The sequence below is a fragment of the Hyaena hyaena genome, unplaced genomic scaffold (genome assembly GCF_003009895.1).
Source record: "Hyaena hyaena isolate Hyena2069 unplaced genomic scaffold, ASM300989v1 scaffold_643, whole genome shotgun sequence".
NCBI classification, from domain to species: Eukaryota; Metazoa; Chordata; class Mammalia; order Carnivora; family Hyaenidae; genus Hyaena; species Hyaena hyaena.
Window position 1 is genome coordinate 100,175 of NW_024081277.1, and position 17,496 is coordinate 117,670.

Genomic DNA, 17,496 nt, shown 5'->3' on the forward strand with positions numbered 1-17,496 from the left:
TACACGAAGAGGCCATGTGACCTCATCTTCTATTTTTGTCAACTAACTGTTGGTTGCAACTATGTTGTTTAGATTCTGGGTACTGTGAGAATCCCCTGGAAACTGTCAATTATTGTTTTGTTTAGTTTCAGCCATCATTCAGGGTGCTAGTTCCGTCTCGCCTCTTATGGACAGTGATTCAGATAGCAGTTCAGAAGTTTGAGGCAAATGACAGAGAGGTGAACCAACTTGGCCAAAGTTGCTTTGAAAGATAAAGCTGGACTGGTTGCCAGGCGTCATGTTCCTAGTGTTCTTTCTAAGACATGTGCCTTCTCTGGACTTCACCTTAACCTCCCAGACTCTCACTTCCCCTTAGGCAGCAGTGGGTAAGCAGAAAGTAGTCAAACCAATCTGATGCATGAGCCAATCTTGTGATGGTTCCCTGTCTGATCTCTGGCCTTCTCTGGAATCTGTGCTGTCGGTCAGAGTGAAGCAACAGAGATAGGGCTTCTGTCTTTCATTCCTAATTCCTTCCATTCTGTCTTCTGTAGATGACTCGTGTTCATGCTCTGGCTCAGAGATGACCAGGCTCACCCTGAAGTTAGAAGTTGCCCTTGGAGTTCAAGGTGAAAATCTGAGGCTAGCCTCTAGTTGTTTTCCATTGGTTTGACTTAAACATGGTTAAGTCAATGTAACTTACATTCATAAAATGTGCAGATCTTAAATGCTCAGCTCAACAGATTTTCACGTATGAGTTCATACATGCAGGCCACCCCCCCACCCCGCCCCGAGGCAGATACATAATATCTCGATTCCCCCAGGAGAGTCCCTCTACAGCTTCATTTATTCCTAGGGGTAATTGTCATCCTGACTTCTATCATCATAGATGCATTGTGCCTGCTTTTGAACTTTATATAAATGAAGTCCTAGAGGAGATACTCTGTTATGCCTGGGTTTTCTCACACAGCATTGAATCTATGGGATTCATCCAGTTGCGTCTGGAGCAATGTGTTCTTTTTCATGGAATGAAATCTTCCATTGTCTGAATTCCATTTTCTGGATTCCACTGTATGAATATATCCTGGTCTCCATTCCATTGGGATAGGCCTTTGGATGGTTTCCAGTTTGAGGCTGCTATGAATCATGCCGCTATCCATATTTGTGTACAGTCCCAATTAATGATTGGCAGGACTTCTGTCCCCCTTGGTGACCTCATTTTAACAAAGTAGTGGTCACTTATAACCATGAATGGAGCTCGTGTAACCTTTAGACAGAGAGGATTAAACTAGTGAATGTTTATAAAGCACCTTGAACTTAAGAATTAAGAGGCCATTTACTTTGGAAAGCAACATGATTGTTGAAAACAGTTGTGCAGCCTCAAGCAAGCTATTAGACATATCCAAATCTCTGCTTCCTCATTTGTAAAATAATGTTAGTATCATGCAAAAATAAGAGAGTTGTTGTAAGACTTAGATGAGCTAATAAAATAAAGCACTAAGAGCCTAGCCCAACTGAATGCTCGGTGTCAACTGCTATTATTGGCTTTTCAACGTAATGGTCACTTAGGGTAAAGTCAAAGATGCTATAAAGTCACACAATTTTATTAACACAGCATAACCAATGAAGACCAAGTAATTTGTTTCAGTGCTGGATGTCAAGTGAAAATGTTCTGTTTTTATTCTGACTTTATAAACTCTTTTGTTTCAATCTTGATTCCTATAGATATATAAAGCTCTACATTTAAACAAAGATCTCCTAGATAGGATATGGAGTTAGAGGAACAGCAACAAAAAACTTGGGCTCGGGAAGCAGATCACTATGGAGTCGGCATTAACTTTGGCATGAGCTCTAACTCTGGGTTATGGGAAAATTGTTTTTGGTTTTGTGTATCTGGCTTAGATTTCTAATAACAGGTGATTATTTGGATGCAGTGTGATTTGATCCAGTGTCAGGAATCCGCAAGGCCAGAGAGATAACTATTTCCAACTTCATAAGGAAATTGGGCTTCCAAAATAGAATCACCTTAAAGCCTCAGAGATGAGGTCTGGATACCCTGCTGGCTTTGATGAGAATGTACAAACATCAGAGATTGGAAAGCTGATGTTGCAAAAGCAGAGAGATTATTATTGTATAAATCATCTTCAGGCTGGATCTCCAGATTTATGGTCATTTTACTGTCAGCCAAGAAAGCAACTTGATTGGGCAACCACTCAAAGAAAGAGGGGGAAAATAATGCCTTCCACACCTAACGGTATTTCCAAACTCTGACCAGAAACACATTTCAGCATTTTAAACATTTTCATTTTGAAATCATTTCAGACATACAGAAAAGTTACAAAAATAATGCAAAGAAATTGTGTCTACGCTTTACCCTAATATCCTGCACGTTAGCCCCTTGTCACATGTTTCATTCTCCTTTCTCTTTGCTTACACATGCATGCGCACACACAAATACACCTTCCTTTTTCCCCTGAACCATTCAGTTGCAGACATGGTGTCCCTTTCCCCCTGAATGCTCAGTGTGTGTTTCCTAAAAGCAGAGACTTCTTGTTATAAAAGTACAGTAAAATTAACACAGATTGAATGTTCACGGTATTACATAACCTGTAGACTTTATTCAGATCTCATCAAGTGTCCCACCAATGCTTTTTATAGCAAACAAAACAAAGAATTTTGGGGCCAGAATTCAATCTAAGATTACACGTGTATTTAGGTGAATTTATTTCCTCAAGAAATATTTTGAGAAATCTTGAATCTTTCTTATTTTTTAAAGATTTTATTTTATTTTATTTTTATTTGAGAGAGAGAGAGAGAGAATCTTAAGCAAGTTCCATGTTCAGCATGAAGCCAGATGTGGGGCTTGACCCCACGACCGTGGGATCATGACCAAAATCAAGAGTCAGATGCTCAACCAACTGAACCACCCAAGTGCCCCTTGAATCTTCCCTATTAGCACATCTGTCCTTTAAAATAACATATTTAGTAACCTGTCAACTGGATGATCAGTGGAGGGACTGGGTCAAAAGAATGTCTTCTAGAATATTCACCTGTGCTCGTGGAGGAGGAGTGTAAAAGTAGTTAAAACAAATATATTTCATTGTATTGACTGTCTGCAAAAAGAACTGTAAGAATTTATTAGGGAAGATTCACTTTCCCTAGCTTTCCAGAAAACGTGTTGAAGTGTGGGGAGCGGTAGCACTGCTAAGCTTTGTCAGTGGATGGGTGTGAAATTATAACTTGTCTGCCCTATAACCAATGCAGAATTCCAGGTGTCCATTCCGAGAAAGCAGACCTTGCATTTCTTCTTCCTTCAGACAATGGTCACAGTAGCTGCACTTTCTTTGACAGATGTGGTGCTGGAAAAAGCCATGCACAAGTGCATCTTAAAGCCCCTGAAGGGGCACGTGGAGGCCATGCTGAGGGACTTCCACATGGCCGACGGCTCGTGGAAACAGCTCAAGGAGAATCTGCAGCTCGTGCGGCAGAGGAACCCACAGGAGCTGGGGGTCTTTGCCCCAACCCCTGATTTTGTGGACGTGGAGAAAATCAAAGTCAAATTCATGACTATGCAGAAGATGTATTCACCGGAAAAGAAAGTCATGCTGCTGCTGAGGGTCTGCAAGCTTATTTACACTGTCATGGAGAACAACTCAGGTGAGGCTACCCGAAGTCCAGGCTTCTTGCCCTCCGCACCATGGCCAGTGACGTGGCCGGTGATGTGGCCAGTGACACATCAGGCTTTCCAATTCCCAGTTTCTCTTTCTTTCAATCTCTTGATTTCACCAAGCAACTCACAGAAATACAAGTATTACTCTGGTGTCTGGCAAATTGGTCACTTGCAAAAGATTGGTAATATCAAGAAAAGTAAATGGTTGAGACAACAAGATTCTTGAATGATACCAATTTATTAAAGGTAGTTCAAGGCATGGACACAGTTCAGTCTCTGGAGACTGAATTAAAGTCCTCACTCTGTGAATGAGTTAATTAACTATGGGGCTTTGGCTACCTTAATGTACTTCTAAGCTGCAGTTTCTATACCTGTCATTGAGTATGAACCTGTCCTTCATAAGGTGGGGGTTAGATGAGGCAATGCACGTGTAGCCCCAAGCATGATGGAAATATTAGTAATGATCTTTTCTACATTTTGGCCAATGAGGGCTGATGTCATGCTCTACATCCAGCATGTGTCAAACATAGACCATTTAGTAACGATGTGGTTTCATTATAGCTATTTCATTGGTTCTTCCTTCTTTGCTACAAGCAGATGCAATGTAATTATATAGTTTGAAAGTAAGCGCTCAGATTTCCTCAACTTTATTTCTAAGAGACACAGAAGTAACCATAATTCATGGCTAGTGATTGGACCCTGCACAATTCCAGAGCTTCAGTGAGCTTATTGTAATTCTGTGAATGATTATCAACTCTTCCTCTAAGTAAAATTGCTTCATGGAAAAGCAACAGAGAGAACACACAGGGTGTATTAACCACTGCTTGGGTAGATAGGAATGTGTGCATTTTGCACATTGTTGAGCAAAGACATTGAAATGTGAGGTCCTGAGATGGTCACCCTAGCATATGAATATCACCTCTGAAATTTATAAGCATAGTTCACATACAGGAAGTATATTTTCTGTAGTTCAGACAATCACTTGTATAAGTTCAAAAATAGTGTCTGCACAGGATTATGTTCTTCCAAAGCATAGTGTCTCAACCTTAGCACTAATGACATTTCAAATGGATAATTCTCTGATGTGGGGGCTGCTTCCTGTATGGAGTTTATCAGCATCCTGGATGTCATTTGCACCCCACCCTCTAGTCATGACAATGAAGAATGTCTCTACAGACAATGCCAAATCCCCTTGGGTGGGGTGGGCACAGTCACCCTGAGTTGAGAATCACTTTTGTAATGAAAAGTAGCAATAAGGACTACAATTTTTTTTGCTATATATTAATCGTATGCATCTATTTGACATATACTACATTTAAATAAATTAACTTTGTACTCATGTTGAATGCAGAGCAAAGTTTATTCCTGGTCTGAGTATGGTCCTGTCGTTATGTTGATGACTGATTTGCACAGAAGACAACAGGGAGCACAGTAGAATTCACAAAGAATTAATGTACTAAGTAGATACTTAGTAAATGTTTTATAATATTACTTGCTGAAAGTTAAACTGTTTACAAGTACTCTGTTCTATTTTATAACCTGATGCATATCATGAAAGCATGGAGGAAATCTTTCATGGGTTCCTTGACTCATAGACATTTCATTCTGAAATTGTGCGTTAGGATTGGTCTCTGATGAGCAGCTAGAAGGGTCACAGGCTGCACAGGATTCCAGAAACACCCACCTCTGTTTATGAATAGCACATTTCCCCAGATGACTCCTAGCTATCTAAAAAAAGCAGTCTGCGTAGGATATGAAAGAAAGAAATGTTGATAAAAATATTCCCATCTTCCCCTTTCTTCCGATCCCAGGGAGGATGTATGGAGCTGACGATTTTTTGCCAGTCCTGACCTATGTCATAGCTCAGTGTGACATGTTGGAACTGGACACTGAAATTGAGTACATGATGGAGCTCTTAGACCCGTCGCTGTTACACGGAGAAGGTAACAATCACTTAAGGATGTGGGAGGAAATGGGGTGCCTTTTTTCAGTTTTGTTTTCATTTTTTTCTTGAGATGAAATTCATATAACATCAGACTAGTTGTTTTAAATTTTTTTAATGTTTATTTTTGAGAGAGCGAGAGACAGAGACAGAGACAGAGCGTGTGCAGAGGAGGGGCAGAGAGAATGGGAGACACAGAATCCAAAGCAGACTCCAGGCTCCAGGTTCCAAGGTGTCAACACAGAGCCTGATGTAGGGCTTGAACCCCTGAACTGCTAGATCATGACCTGAGCCGAAGTAGGACACTTAGCTGATTGAGCCACCCAGGCACCCCAGATTAGCTGTTTTATGAACAATTCATCAGCATTTAGTACCTTCACAGTCTTGTGCCATCTACCACCTCTATTTAGCCCCAAACATTTTCATCACCCCAAGATAAAACCCCATACCCACTTAGCAGTCATGTGAGAGCTTTTTTGAAATCTTAAGGGTTAAGTATGGTTTTAATCTCTTTGCTGATTTAAAAGAATGTGCTAACTTTTTTGTGATTAGAAAAGTAATGCATATTCATCGTGGAAAATATGGAAAAATCAGAAAACCACAAAAATGTAACCCGGCCATAATTATACTGAACTGAGATTGGTTAATTGCAATAAAAAATATTGTTCAATAGAAAAAGAAACCCTTTTTATAAAGAAGTGGTTTCCTGGAGGAAGAAGGAAGGTATAAACTTTTGTTAGAGAATATTTTCACCACCAGTAGAATATCCTGCTGTTCTCAGTAAGGCGGATGAGGCTGGCCTTTTGTTTTCATCTTTAAAAAAACTTTTGTGCTCAAGATGAAAACACCATTGATTTTCTTTTCGCTATAACAAATTATATCTGCTTGCTGTTAACATAAAAATGCAGTGGAGTAAAATCTGGGCAGTTTGCTTTCAACTTACCTTGTCAGTTCAGCCTCCTTCCCGCATCTGCCCGACCCCAATGTCCCTTAGCAGAAATTCCTTTTCCTTACACATCAGTTAGGTATTTCATCCTGGAAATAATTGGGATGTTTGTCATTGTGGTGCACAGTCTTGAAGAGCAGAAATAACTGGGACTCTTATGTGAGCTTGTCTTTTAAAAAGAGAACAAATCGGGGCCTGTGCATTGTGAATCCCGTTAATCCATTTCCATGTGTCCCAGTAAGAGTCCAGTTAAACCCTGAGCAGTGAATTGTTGCATAGAATCTTTTTAAATCATTTCTCCACTGAGTTTTAGTGTGGCCTTCAGTAAAAACGTCCATGTGCTGATAGGATTCTGCAGAGAATGTGTCATACTGGCATCTTCAGGGGGTCTGTCCTCCCTGAAAAGAAAGCCAAGGGTGTACCTGGTACCTCAGGATACACCCTTCCCACCCCTCAAAGGGTGGTGCTGACTCAGGATTAGTGATGAATATCTTTTCATCCTGTCCCCCCGCCCCAGACAGATATGAATGAACCTCTTCCATCCCTTTCAACCGGTCTCTTGTTTACCCCCCTCCCCCATCCCACTAATATTCACTACCCTACAACCAGACATTCCATAATGAGCCACCAAAATCCTGCATGGAACTTTCGTCATCTGCTCTGCCCTGGGATTTAACAGGAGAGGGGAAAGCTTGTGGTTTTGTCCAAGGACCAACAGGAACATACATTAGTCGGCATGACCTGCTTTCTTTTCTCCTCTGCATTATTATTTTAATTTCATATATATCTGGGCTTTGTTTTTGTTTTGAGCTCTAATCCTGCTTAATTCCAGTAATGACTATGTCAGACTCTTGGGGATTTTGGGGAAAGGCCATGTCAGTCCCACTTAGAAAATGACTATTCTGTTGCTGACGATGTACACTTAGGACAAACATATACATACATCATGTGGCCTGGGGTTGAGACAGCCACTTCCTGCCCCCTTTCCCAGCGTTCCTCCGGAGCGAGACACTGCTCTGGGCTCCGTGTTGGTGACGGATGGGCAGGTGGCTGTCCTCACCTCCAGGCATCACACATCAGAGAAAGCCAAGGACCCAGATAGTGAAGGTATAGGGCAGCTGCTGAGCTTGTACTTAAATGAGAGCCTGCCTCTGCTTAACTTCTCAGGCTTATTGGCTTCTTTCCTTGGGAAAGCAGGCCAGCCCAGTTGGCTTGGCTGTGGGTACAGACCAGGCCTGCACATCCGGGAGCTGAAGTTTTGCAGACGAGGGGGAGAGGGGGGATGCTTTACCAATCCAGCTCTCTGTGGCCTGCCCAAGGCCCTCTTTGGTTTTGGGGGTAGCAGCCCACAAGTCTTTTCTGCTGTTTAAGCAGGTAGTTTCATTTACGGAAAAGGCGTCATAGAATCTCTCTGGAGTGCACAGCTCTTGTGGCAAAGTTATAGTTTCGCTGAAATGTAACCCTTTTCCTAATTGCATCCACATGTTTCAAAGTGTGGTCAACTTGGTGCTTCCAGCATTTTGAGTTTTCTCCTTAGGGCCCTGAACATTTCAGAGCTGTGAAGTCTAAAATTTGACATCCGAAGGGAACCCCGTCCCTCCCAAACTTGCCTCTAACCGTACCTCCAATACTGACACCTCTGCACAGCCTTTTCTAAATGCTCCAAGTCCCTGTCAATTGCTCTGGAAATCCTCTGTGTGGCATTTAAATTCTGCACCACCGAGTTTCACACATGGCCATGTGCTGATTTGTTCAGGGGGCAAATATTTAGTGAAAATCAGCTACTTAGAACTCTGTACTAACAAGTGGGAGGTTCCATAGGGAACTTGCACTCAGGTGGTGGGGCTATTAGGTAACTCTAAACAAAAATCCTGTTGTGTGCATGGAACCTGTATTACCCAGAGGGGGGCTAGATGGTGCTACAGTAAAACATAACCCCCTATCTCCGTCAGTGACCTGAAAAGCACAAAAGTTTTCTTTGTAAGTTACATGTCCCATGCAGTTTTCAGGGGACTGTGCTCGTTTCTCAGATAGTGGACCAGCTGCCATTTCGAATGTTGTCACTCTTGACCAAAGAGAGAGTTCTTCAGAGTCTTGTGTTAGCAGCTAAATACTTGGGCCATGAATAAAACTCATTTAACCACAACTAACTTCTAGTCCTGCATGAATAAACCAGCCAATACCTGTTTTCTTTAATAAATTCATATAAACTTCTATAAAGCTGGGACTCAAGATTCTGTTTCTTCCAAACCTAGCCCCCACTCTGTACTTTGCCTTGGGCTCACAATAGAAATTCAATAGGTATTTTGATAAGAATGTGTCTCAAGTTAGGAATTAGAGAATTTTTATTTTTTTTCTTCCCAGTTTTTATTTAAATTCCAGTTAGTTAACATACAGTGTGATATTAGCTACAGGTATAGGATTTAGTGATTTATCACTGACATACAATACCCAGTGCTCATCACAAGTGCCCTCCTTATTACCCATCCCTAATTAGGGAATTTTTATACACATTTGGGGCACCCATTAGTGGTCTGCTAGACCTAATTCTAGTTTACAACAAAGCTATGAACCCACTTCTAGGCATCTCACGGTGTTGCAAGTCTTTTAACAGTCCCCAAACATACGAAATAATTCGTAAGTGCACCATTAAAGGGACATCACTTGCGTTTCCTTGTGAGTTATTTTTTCCTAAGTGTCATGTTACATTAGTCACTGAGTAAAAATAAAAAGGAGAATCAGGAAAGAAAAAGTTACTTTGAAGAATCCATGTTATCATGAACGTATGTGTAGACTGTGCAGTTCTTTCAAAGTGTGTAGTTTACTTAAAATTTAGAAAATATAATTCCTAAAAGAAAAGCCAAAAAGTAAGTATTGCCAAGAGATGTGCAGACTCCTGTTCATGAAGTAAATGATCCTGGCCGGGAGAGGTCGACTCCTCTAACTCTCATATGTCTCCCTGTCTCCATCAGTACTCGGTGGAGCACTTTCACAATTGGACTGAAATAATTTAGACATTTTATAAGTCTTGCCCATTAGAATGGAAATTCCATCAGAGAAACCAGGGCGCTGTCTGTCTGGCACGACAGCGCCCCCTAGTGCCGGCACAGGCAGGGGTCACCCAGCGAATCCATAGGATGGACGTATGGATGGTCGGAGGAAGGTGGGAAGGATTTGTTCTTGGACAGGAGCTTCTGGTCCCACAAGGAAATGCCTACGGAGAAAATAGGAAGCGTGACCTCTGATTCCATTGTCTCCACCTGTTATCACTAGAGTATAAACCCCTGGAGAACTCATTCTTTCTGCCCTTTCCAGGAGGGTATTACTTGACAAGCGCCTATGGGGCACTTTCTCTGATCAAAAATTTCCAAGAAGAACAAGCCGCAAGACTGCTTAGCTCTGAGACCAGGGACACCCTGAGGCAGTGGCACAAACGGAGAACCACCAACCGCACCATCCCCTCCGTGGATGACTTTCAGGTACGTGCCTGGCCATGGCGCCTTGTGGCCGTGAGCCACTTTGCCCTCCAGGGAGGCAACGCTGGCTCACACCGCAAACGCGGCTCAGGGCACCTGGGGTTTCCCTCTTTCTCAGGTCATCTGGTGGAAAAGGGATATTTTAAACCACCCTCTGACCGTGTTTTGCCTCTCTGTTTTCTTTGAATTAAAAAAAAATATATGGGATGGCCCAAGTTTTGCCACCCTTTAGAAAACAAAGTCAGATAAAGTCGAGAATTCTCCCAGTGGGTGTCCGGAAGTGTAGGGTTCCCAAATTGCTTGTTTCTCAGGGAGGAAGGGCAGATTAAGAATGTAGACATCTTTACCCAACACGATAGTTCTTGATTTGCTCATAGTCCATGACATGAATAAGTCTACAAATGTCTTTAAATAGTAGTTTCAAAGTTTCAAACTGAATTATAAAACCTGTGTTTTGTTTCTGTGTCACATGGTGAATTTCCAAGCAGGACATATTAATCTTTGTGTCCAGATTCACCTTTCCTGCTTCGTCTTTTCGATGCTCTGGAAACAAATACTCAGAGGTATGTCTGATTCAAAGTCAGCCCATTGTGGAAACGCAAGATCAGCAAGTTTTTCTCCAAGATAGCAATATTCTCATAAATAGGTTCCCAGGCGCATAAATCTAAAAAGCACGAACGCCTACTGCATCTCCCTCCCTCACTCCCTTGGGTTGTTGAAGAACAATCCATGTGTTAAGTGATTTAGCATACGCAGGATCTGCAGATACTGTGATATTGGCTGGGTGCTGAGAGGATTCCAAAGGTCCTATAGCCTCTGAAGAGGAGAACAGAGGAAATGAGGAAAGCTAATGTTTCCATCTCCCCACCTGCCACCAGCCCCTCCCCCCATCTGGAGCTTCGAACTCGGAGACCCCCAGATTCTGCAAAATCCTTCCCCACTGGCCTCTCTTATCTTGGAGAAGCACATTTTCTTAGAATACCCAAGAGAGGAATTGTCAGTGCTCACCATAGTTGTAAGAGTGAAACTTCAGAAGCAAAGCTCCACTTGGAACTCCTAAATCAGGGGTCACAGACACATGCAATGGTCTCCTCACATTGAAGTAGTGGCACACCAGTGATGAAGGTGCTAGAACACTAGCTCTCCCATCGCAAGCTGTGTGGCCTTAGGCAAGTGACTTAGCTTTTCCATGCTTCAGTCTCTTCATTGGTCAAAGGGGGATGGTGTAGACTTCCTTACATAGCTCTCTTCAGGGGAACCTGGGTGCCTCAGTCAGTTGAGTGTCCAACTCCTGGGTTTAGCTCAGGTCATGATCCCAGGGTCATGACTTCGAGCCCCATGTCATGCTTTGCACTGACAGTGCAGAACCTGCTTGGGATTCTCTTTGTCTTCTCTCTTTCTGCCCCTCCCTGACTCACACAGTCCCTGTGTCTCTCAAAAATAAATAAACTTAAAAAAAATGTTCTCTTCAGGAGACATGGGTTAATGCATACTAAGAGTGTGAGCCAAGTGTTGGGGACAGTGGGACGGGAGAGGAGAGCGTCAGTAAGATGGAATGTGTGTGTCTCTAAGGTATTCACACTCAAGACTGTCAGTGTTTTCTTCCACGTGCAGAGCTCACTGTCCTCCCAAAGGGCCTTTCCTTCCGTCAGCCCAGTATGCCCTCAAGGTAGCCATGTGGGACCCTGGGCCGAGAGCACCACTTCCCTTCACTCCCAAGCAGGGATGCCAGATTCAGAAAAGGGAAACCTACTTGTTTTCTGTCTGGGCAGTCTCTGTTTTCTCTGGTAACCTCATTTCTGATGAAGTGGAAAATTGAAGAATGATCCCAAAGAGTCTGGTATGAGTGCAGGAACCTCTACAGCCTGTCTGGGCTTTGTGCGTGCAAGGGGACGGGTGTTCTGTACTTCACAATGGCATGTGCCTGGCGCCATTCACAGACCCAAGCCTGCAAGCATGCCCTTTTATTTCCCTGAAACCCCACCCTGCACTTAACCAGCACCATCCTCAAAGCCTTGTGGCAGAATGAACATTCTCCTCCTGCTGACTCTTTCCACATTGCACTCAGAGCCGCTTGGATCCTTGGATCAGGTTGAACCACATGAAGTGAATTGCCACTTGGGGAGGTGCAAAATGGTTAAATATCAGCAGTATCTTGTGGTCCCTTGTAACATTCTTGCCCTTGCTTAGGCTTCATTAAAAGTAGTCCAGGAGCACCTGGGTGGCTCAGTCGGTTAAGCGTCCAACTCTTGATTTCGGCTCAGGTCATGATCTCGAGGTTCATGACTTTGAGCCCTGCATCAGGCTCTGCGCTGACAGTGCAAAGACTGCTTGAGATTCTCTGTCTCCTCTCTCTCTGCCCCTCCCCTGCTCAAGCCCACGCTCTCTCTCTCTCAAAATTAAATAAACTTAAAAAAAAATCTTAAAAAAAACTTTTTAAAGTCATCCAAAGTGAGTACAGTACCTGCTCTTGTGTCTACATGTTTTAGACTTCTCTTCCTGCTGACTCCTGGTGCAGGCTCTTCCACTGTTTGGTTTACTCTTTAAGCTGGGAATAAACCCAGCATCGGATCTGGTTCCCACTCTTTTTTTATGTTTTATTTATTTCTGAGAAAGAGAGAGAGAGAGACAGCATGAACAGGGGAGGGTCAGAGAGAGAGAGAGGGAGATACAGAATCTGAAACAGGCTTCAGGCCCTGAGCTAGCTGTCAGCACAGAGCCCAACGTGGGGCTCAAACCCACGAACCGTGAGATCATGACCTGAGCCGAAGTCGGACGCTCAACCAACTGAGCCACCCAGGAGCCCTCCCTGGTTCCCACTCTTAACCAGAGATTTCTTAACCAGGCTTAATGAGGGACACTGAAAGATCAGAGCAAGGCTAACTGGACCTCCTGCTTCTTATACTTGTGGTGAGTCGGTCCGTATAGTTGTTCTCTCCACTGTCCAAATTCAGATCAGCCTCTTTCCTCAGATCAGGCCTCAGGTCCTGACAGGGCCATCCTGACAGGCCGGAGCCCAGAGCAGCTCACATTTTAGACCTCTCCTTTGTATTACTATGCTTGCTTATTGCTCTGTCTTGTTTCCTCTTCTGATTTGTCTCCATCATCTCTCTTTCCACCCGCAGAATTACCTCCGAGTTGCATTCCAGGAGGTCAACAGTGGCTGCACGGGAAAAACCCTCCTTGTGAGACCTTATGTTACCACTGAGGACGTGTGCCAGCTCTGTGCCGAGAAATTTAAGGTGGTGGACCCTGAGGAGTACAGCCTCTTCCTCTTTGTTGACGAAACATGGCAGCAGCTGGCAGAGGACACTTACCCTCAAAAAATCAAGGCTGAGCTACACAGCCGGCCACAACCCCACATCTTCCACTTTGTCTACAGGCGCATCAAGAATGATCCTTACGGCGTCATTTTCCAGAATGGGGAAGAAGATCTTACCGCCTCATAGAAGACATGAGACTTCCCAGTGGTGCATCCAAAGGGGGGTTAGGAACCTTGCCTTCTGGCTTCCACATGCTTGTGCTTGAAAAGCAGTCACCTTGTTGGGGATCCCTCAGTTCAGTGACTAAGCCATCCACAGGCTGACTTGGCCAAGGGCAACTTCAGCCACATTGCCCAAGCAAGGTAGCTGAGGTTCATGAAACGGTAGGATTCTCCTTCAGAGATGGGAGAATTTCATTTGATAGTTTTAGGTGTCCTGAGACTGTTTGCTACCTACCCCCAGCCGGGTTCTAGGTTGGCCCGCATGTACGTATATGTCCTGAATAAACATTTAGGGTACAATCTCTTCTTTTGAATTCAACAGCAGGTATTTGACAAGACTGTCCGATGCAGTGCGTCAGGTATTTCTCAATTCTGTGGATGGCTCCATCCTTTCCTTTTCTCTCTCTCTCTTTTACTCTCTCTCTCTTTCTCTTTCACTCTCTCTCTCTTTCTTTCAAAGAGCCTTTGTGTTTTTATATATTTCATAGAAGTTTTTATAGCAGTTGCAGGTAAACTGTCAGGATTGGTTTTTAAAATATTTTTGTAACTTTAAGATATTCTATAATTATGCATGTGATTTTAACGTTTAATATTTTCAAAAAGAAATCTCTTGCTGGATTTGAGAGTATCTCACTTTTAAAATGTCTCTCTTCCGTAACTGGATGTTTTGGCAACTTTGTGGGGAAGGACTGCTGAATTTCTTAAAGCAATGTATTACTGACACTGGCCACAGAATGCCTTTGGAAATCTGATGTACTGTTCCCTTGTTCATGCTCAGTGGTATTGTGCTCTTTTGTGTTTTAACCAAGTGATGCTGAGGATCAGGAGAGAAATGAATGTAGAGAGAGGTTGAGAGAGAAAAACAGACTCTTGACAAAGGACTAAGGAATGTAGTCTGCTGGTTCAGACTCCTTGAAGGAAGTGGTAAAAGGAAATGGAAGGATCCACTTATGCTGAAAATACTGTAAATATGTAGTGACATTAGGCAAAAATCTACCCAATGTTATTTGCTTTGGAAATCCCCATGAGGAGGAAAAAAATAAGGATAATACTCCCCCTCCCCTTTTCCACATGAATCAAAATTAACAGCATCAAATTATTTGGGGGCTGAAACCATGTACGTGTACCGTGACTTTTGTTGAGTTAAACAAGATGCTGTTTGGAAAAGAGTTTGCAATGCCACCAAAAAGCCCTTCTGTGTTATAAGAATGTATGGTGAAGTTAACTTCATGTTTTATGAAACCTGTTTTTGGGGTGCACAAACTATGAGGGTCTTGTATCAGTGACACAGGTAGTTACCAGAACATGTGATTGTACTGTGTAAAGATGCGTAGTCATCTAATTTGGTTGATTTTGTACCTTGTACCTTTTTTTAGCTTTTGCTGTCCATCTAGAACCTCAGCACATACTGTGTTGTTCTTCCTTTTGTAAATGATTTTTTAAATGGAATTTTGCACATAATACATTGTAATACTGTATGATAATGGTGTGTGAAGAGTTTTGAAATATTGAGTTGTCCTTTTTGCTTCAGGGAGCAGAGTATAATTATGCACCACACCACATTATACAAATCTGAAATGCACACCAGTGTTTGTGGTTAGATAATCCATGGAGAGGAAATGGCAAGGTTTGCATTTTTTCAGAAGACCATATACGGACATGAGGCAAAATCCAGGAGTAGAAGGGAAAGATAGTGTTCCAATCTGAAAGGATTTCTGGTGTTATCTAGGACAGAACATGACTTAGAGAAAAATCACTGTCAATCAGAAGGGCCCTGCAGACAACCCCTCCCCATTCTTCTGTGACCTCTGAAGTGCCCTGTCGGAGAGCTGAGTGCTCTTTCAGAACCAGCAGGGCAGGTGCTTTTTTTTGCCGCCATATTCCTGGTGCTTGGAGCTGTGCCTGGCAGATAAGAAGTCCTTGACCAATCCTTGTTGATAGAACAAACTTTATAACCCATCAGGAGGATGGATACTTGAGGATCAGAACAACAGCTAGATGAACTGCCTGCTTTTTATATTTACAACGAATTAAAAGTGGGGACAGTTCAACCCATATAGCTGTCCTCCTCACCCTCTAAATTCAGGTCATCATTTTCCTTGTCCTCAGAAGTCAGTACACAGGGACTTAAAGCCAGCTTCTGAATGGGAAGCAGCCTTCAATGAGATGAGAGAGAGATCAAAACAGGAAAAGTTCGTGTGAGCAGAAGAAAACATCACAAGACAGCCCCTGGTTTTGTCATTGGGCAATGTTTCCCTGCTAAAATTACAACATAACATGTGCCTTGACTTTTTTCCCCCACGCAGACATTCTCACTTCTCAAATTGCCAGGAAACAGATTTTGGCGAAGTTTGGAAGGAATAGGGGAGAGTAAAAATATACATGATGATTGGAGGGAGAGGATAATGTATTTCCAAGTCTAAAATTATGTTATAAAAGTTGGATGCCAGCCAGAGGAAAAGATTTCTTTTTCTTTCTTTTCTTCTTTTTTTTAATATTGTAGGCACTGCCAAATATTCCCCCCTCATGGACACAGAATAGAAATAGAAACTTAATAAAGTAGTTCAGTATTATGTGGAAGTTACAACTTTAGATGTATAAGAAAACAAAAGGCAGGAACCCCAACGAATGTGCTCATTCATAAATGTGGCTTCGCCTCCAACGAGCATCTCTTAACTTCATCTTCTTAATGAGACTAGAAATGAGAGCATTCTAGTTATTAACAGCACTCCCTGGTTACTCCCTAAAAGTCGGTGAGAAATGTCACAGTACAAGGACCACAGGTATTTTAGTCACCTGGCCATATCTGATAGTAAATCCTAAAATTCACTTTTTTTGTGATGGTGAATTTGAAACCAAAAGTGTTATTGGTTATTTAGTTAACCCAAATCAAGTTGGAAATGTGAAAAACTTACATAACATTGCAGATTCATAAGCAGACAAGAAGAAAAAAAGGAAGAGGTGGAGGGAGGAAGGAGGCCAATATCTGGTATTTGTATCAGAGAACAGGCTTTTATTTGAAAAAGATCTATTTTTCTCAAAGGATGGGTGGCAGATGGGCACAAACTTCTCCCACTTGAACACCAACTTTTCCAGGCAGATGAACACGGGAAGTTTTAAAATTATTCAGAAAGATCTGCTAGAGATTTAATAGGGCAGAACCCACAGTCTGCCCTCAAACCCCCAACCCAGCAGGAAAATCATTACTGATTGTAGTGAGACAGTTGAGCAGGGAATGGAGGCCGCTTCTTGTCTGGGTTGTAAGAAACTCTTCCACAGTGGAATATGCCTGAATTCTGAGACACTTCACATAACAGACATTTATCATTGCATTACAGAGCTGAATCTGAGAATTCCCCTTGACCAAACACAGCCCTCCTCTCTCTTGCTGCCAGTCTGAAGGGGGAGGATCCCACAGTCCACAGCCCAGTATGGTCAACCCTGAGCCAGACTCTGCTCAGGGCTAGGTTTTCCTCAGGGATGTGTGGTGGAGATGAGGAGGACCTGCACCTCTGTAATTGGCTCCCCGGGAAGCATCACCTTCCACAAGTGAAGGCATTTCCTCTCATTTAGCTCTGTTCCTCTCCTTCCTTTCCATTCCCTCCCCACTCCCAACCCCCACCATGGCTCTGGAGGGCGGGGTTCTCTCCAGTAGGTTTCAATGAGGGCCATTTACAAGGCTCTTTGCCAACTGGCAGGCTCTGGCACGTCCTTTCCCCAGCTTCTTCCCTACTTCCTACCAGAGATGCAGAGTGTGAATGAAGTCTCCCACCCTGTCTATCACCAGGACTCCGTGTCCACTGGTCCTATTTGGATCAGGATCCCAGCTTCGGCTGCTTCTTCAAATCACTTCCAGGCCTTTAAAACTCCTGATGCCCTGGCTTCCCAGCCCATCAGAATCTCTGCAGGTGGGGCCCAGACAGCCATTCTTACTAAAACTTCCAAGATGACTGTACTGCGAAGTAGGGCCTGATAAATACCAGTATAGATCAAGACACAGGT

At 43.0% G+C, this 17,496-nt stretch overlaps 1 protein-coding gene across 4 annotated transcripts in view; it reads left to right on the forward strand.

The window, feature by feature from the left end:
• The window catches only part of RIN2 (Ras and Rab interactor 2), a 110,207-nt gene extending 95,229 nt beyond the window's left edge, over positions 1 to 14,978 (forward strand). For all 4 annotated transcript variants that reach the window (XM_039216614.1, XM_039216615.1, XM_039216617.1 and 1 more), the window contains 4 exons: positions 3,328 to 3,633; positions 5,458 to 5,589; positions 9,850 to 10,013; positions 13,136 to 14,978. In XM_039216614.1, coding sequence (XP_039072545.1) covers positions 3,328 to 3,633; positions 5,458 to 5,589; positions 9,850 to 10,013; positions 13,136 to 13,459 — 926 coding nt within the window. In that variant the 3' untranslated portion in view covers positions 13,460 to 14,978. The remainder of the gene's footprint in view (positions 1 to 3,327; positions 3,634 to 5,457; positions 5,590 to 9,849; positions 10,014 to 13,135) is intronic.
• The last annotated feature ends 2,518 nt before the right edge of the window (positions 14,979 to 17,496 follow it).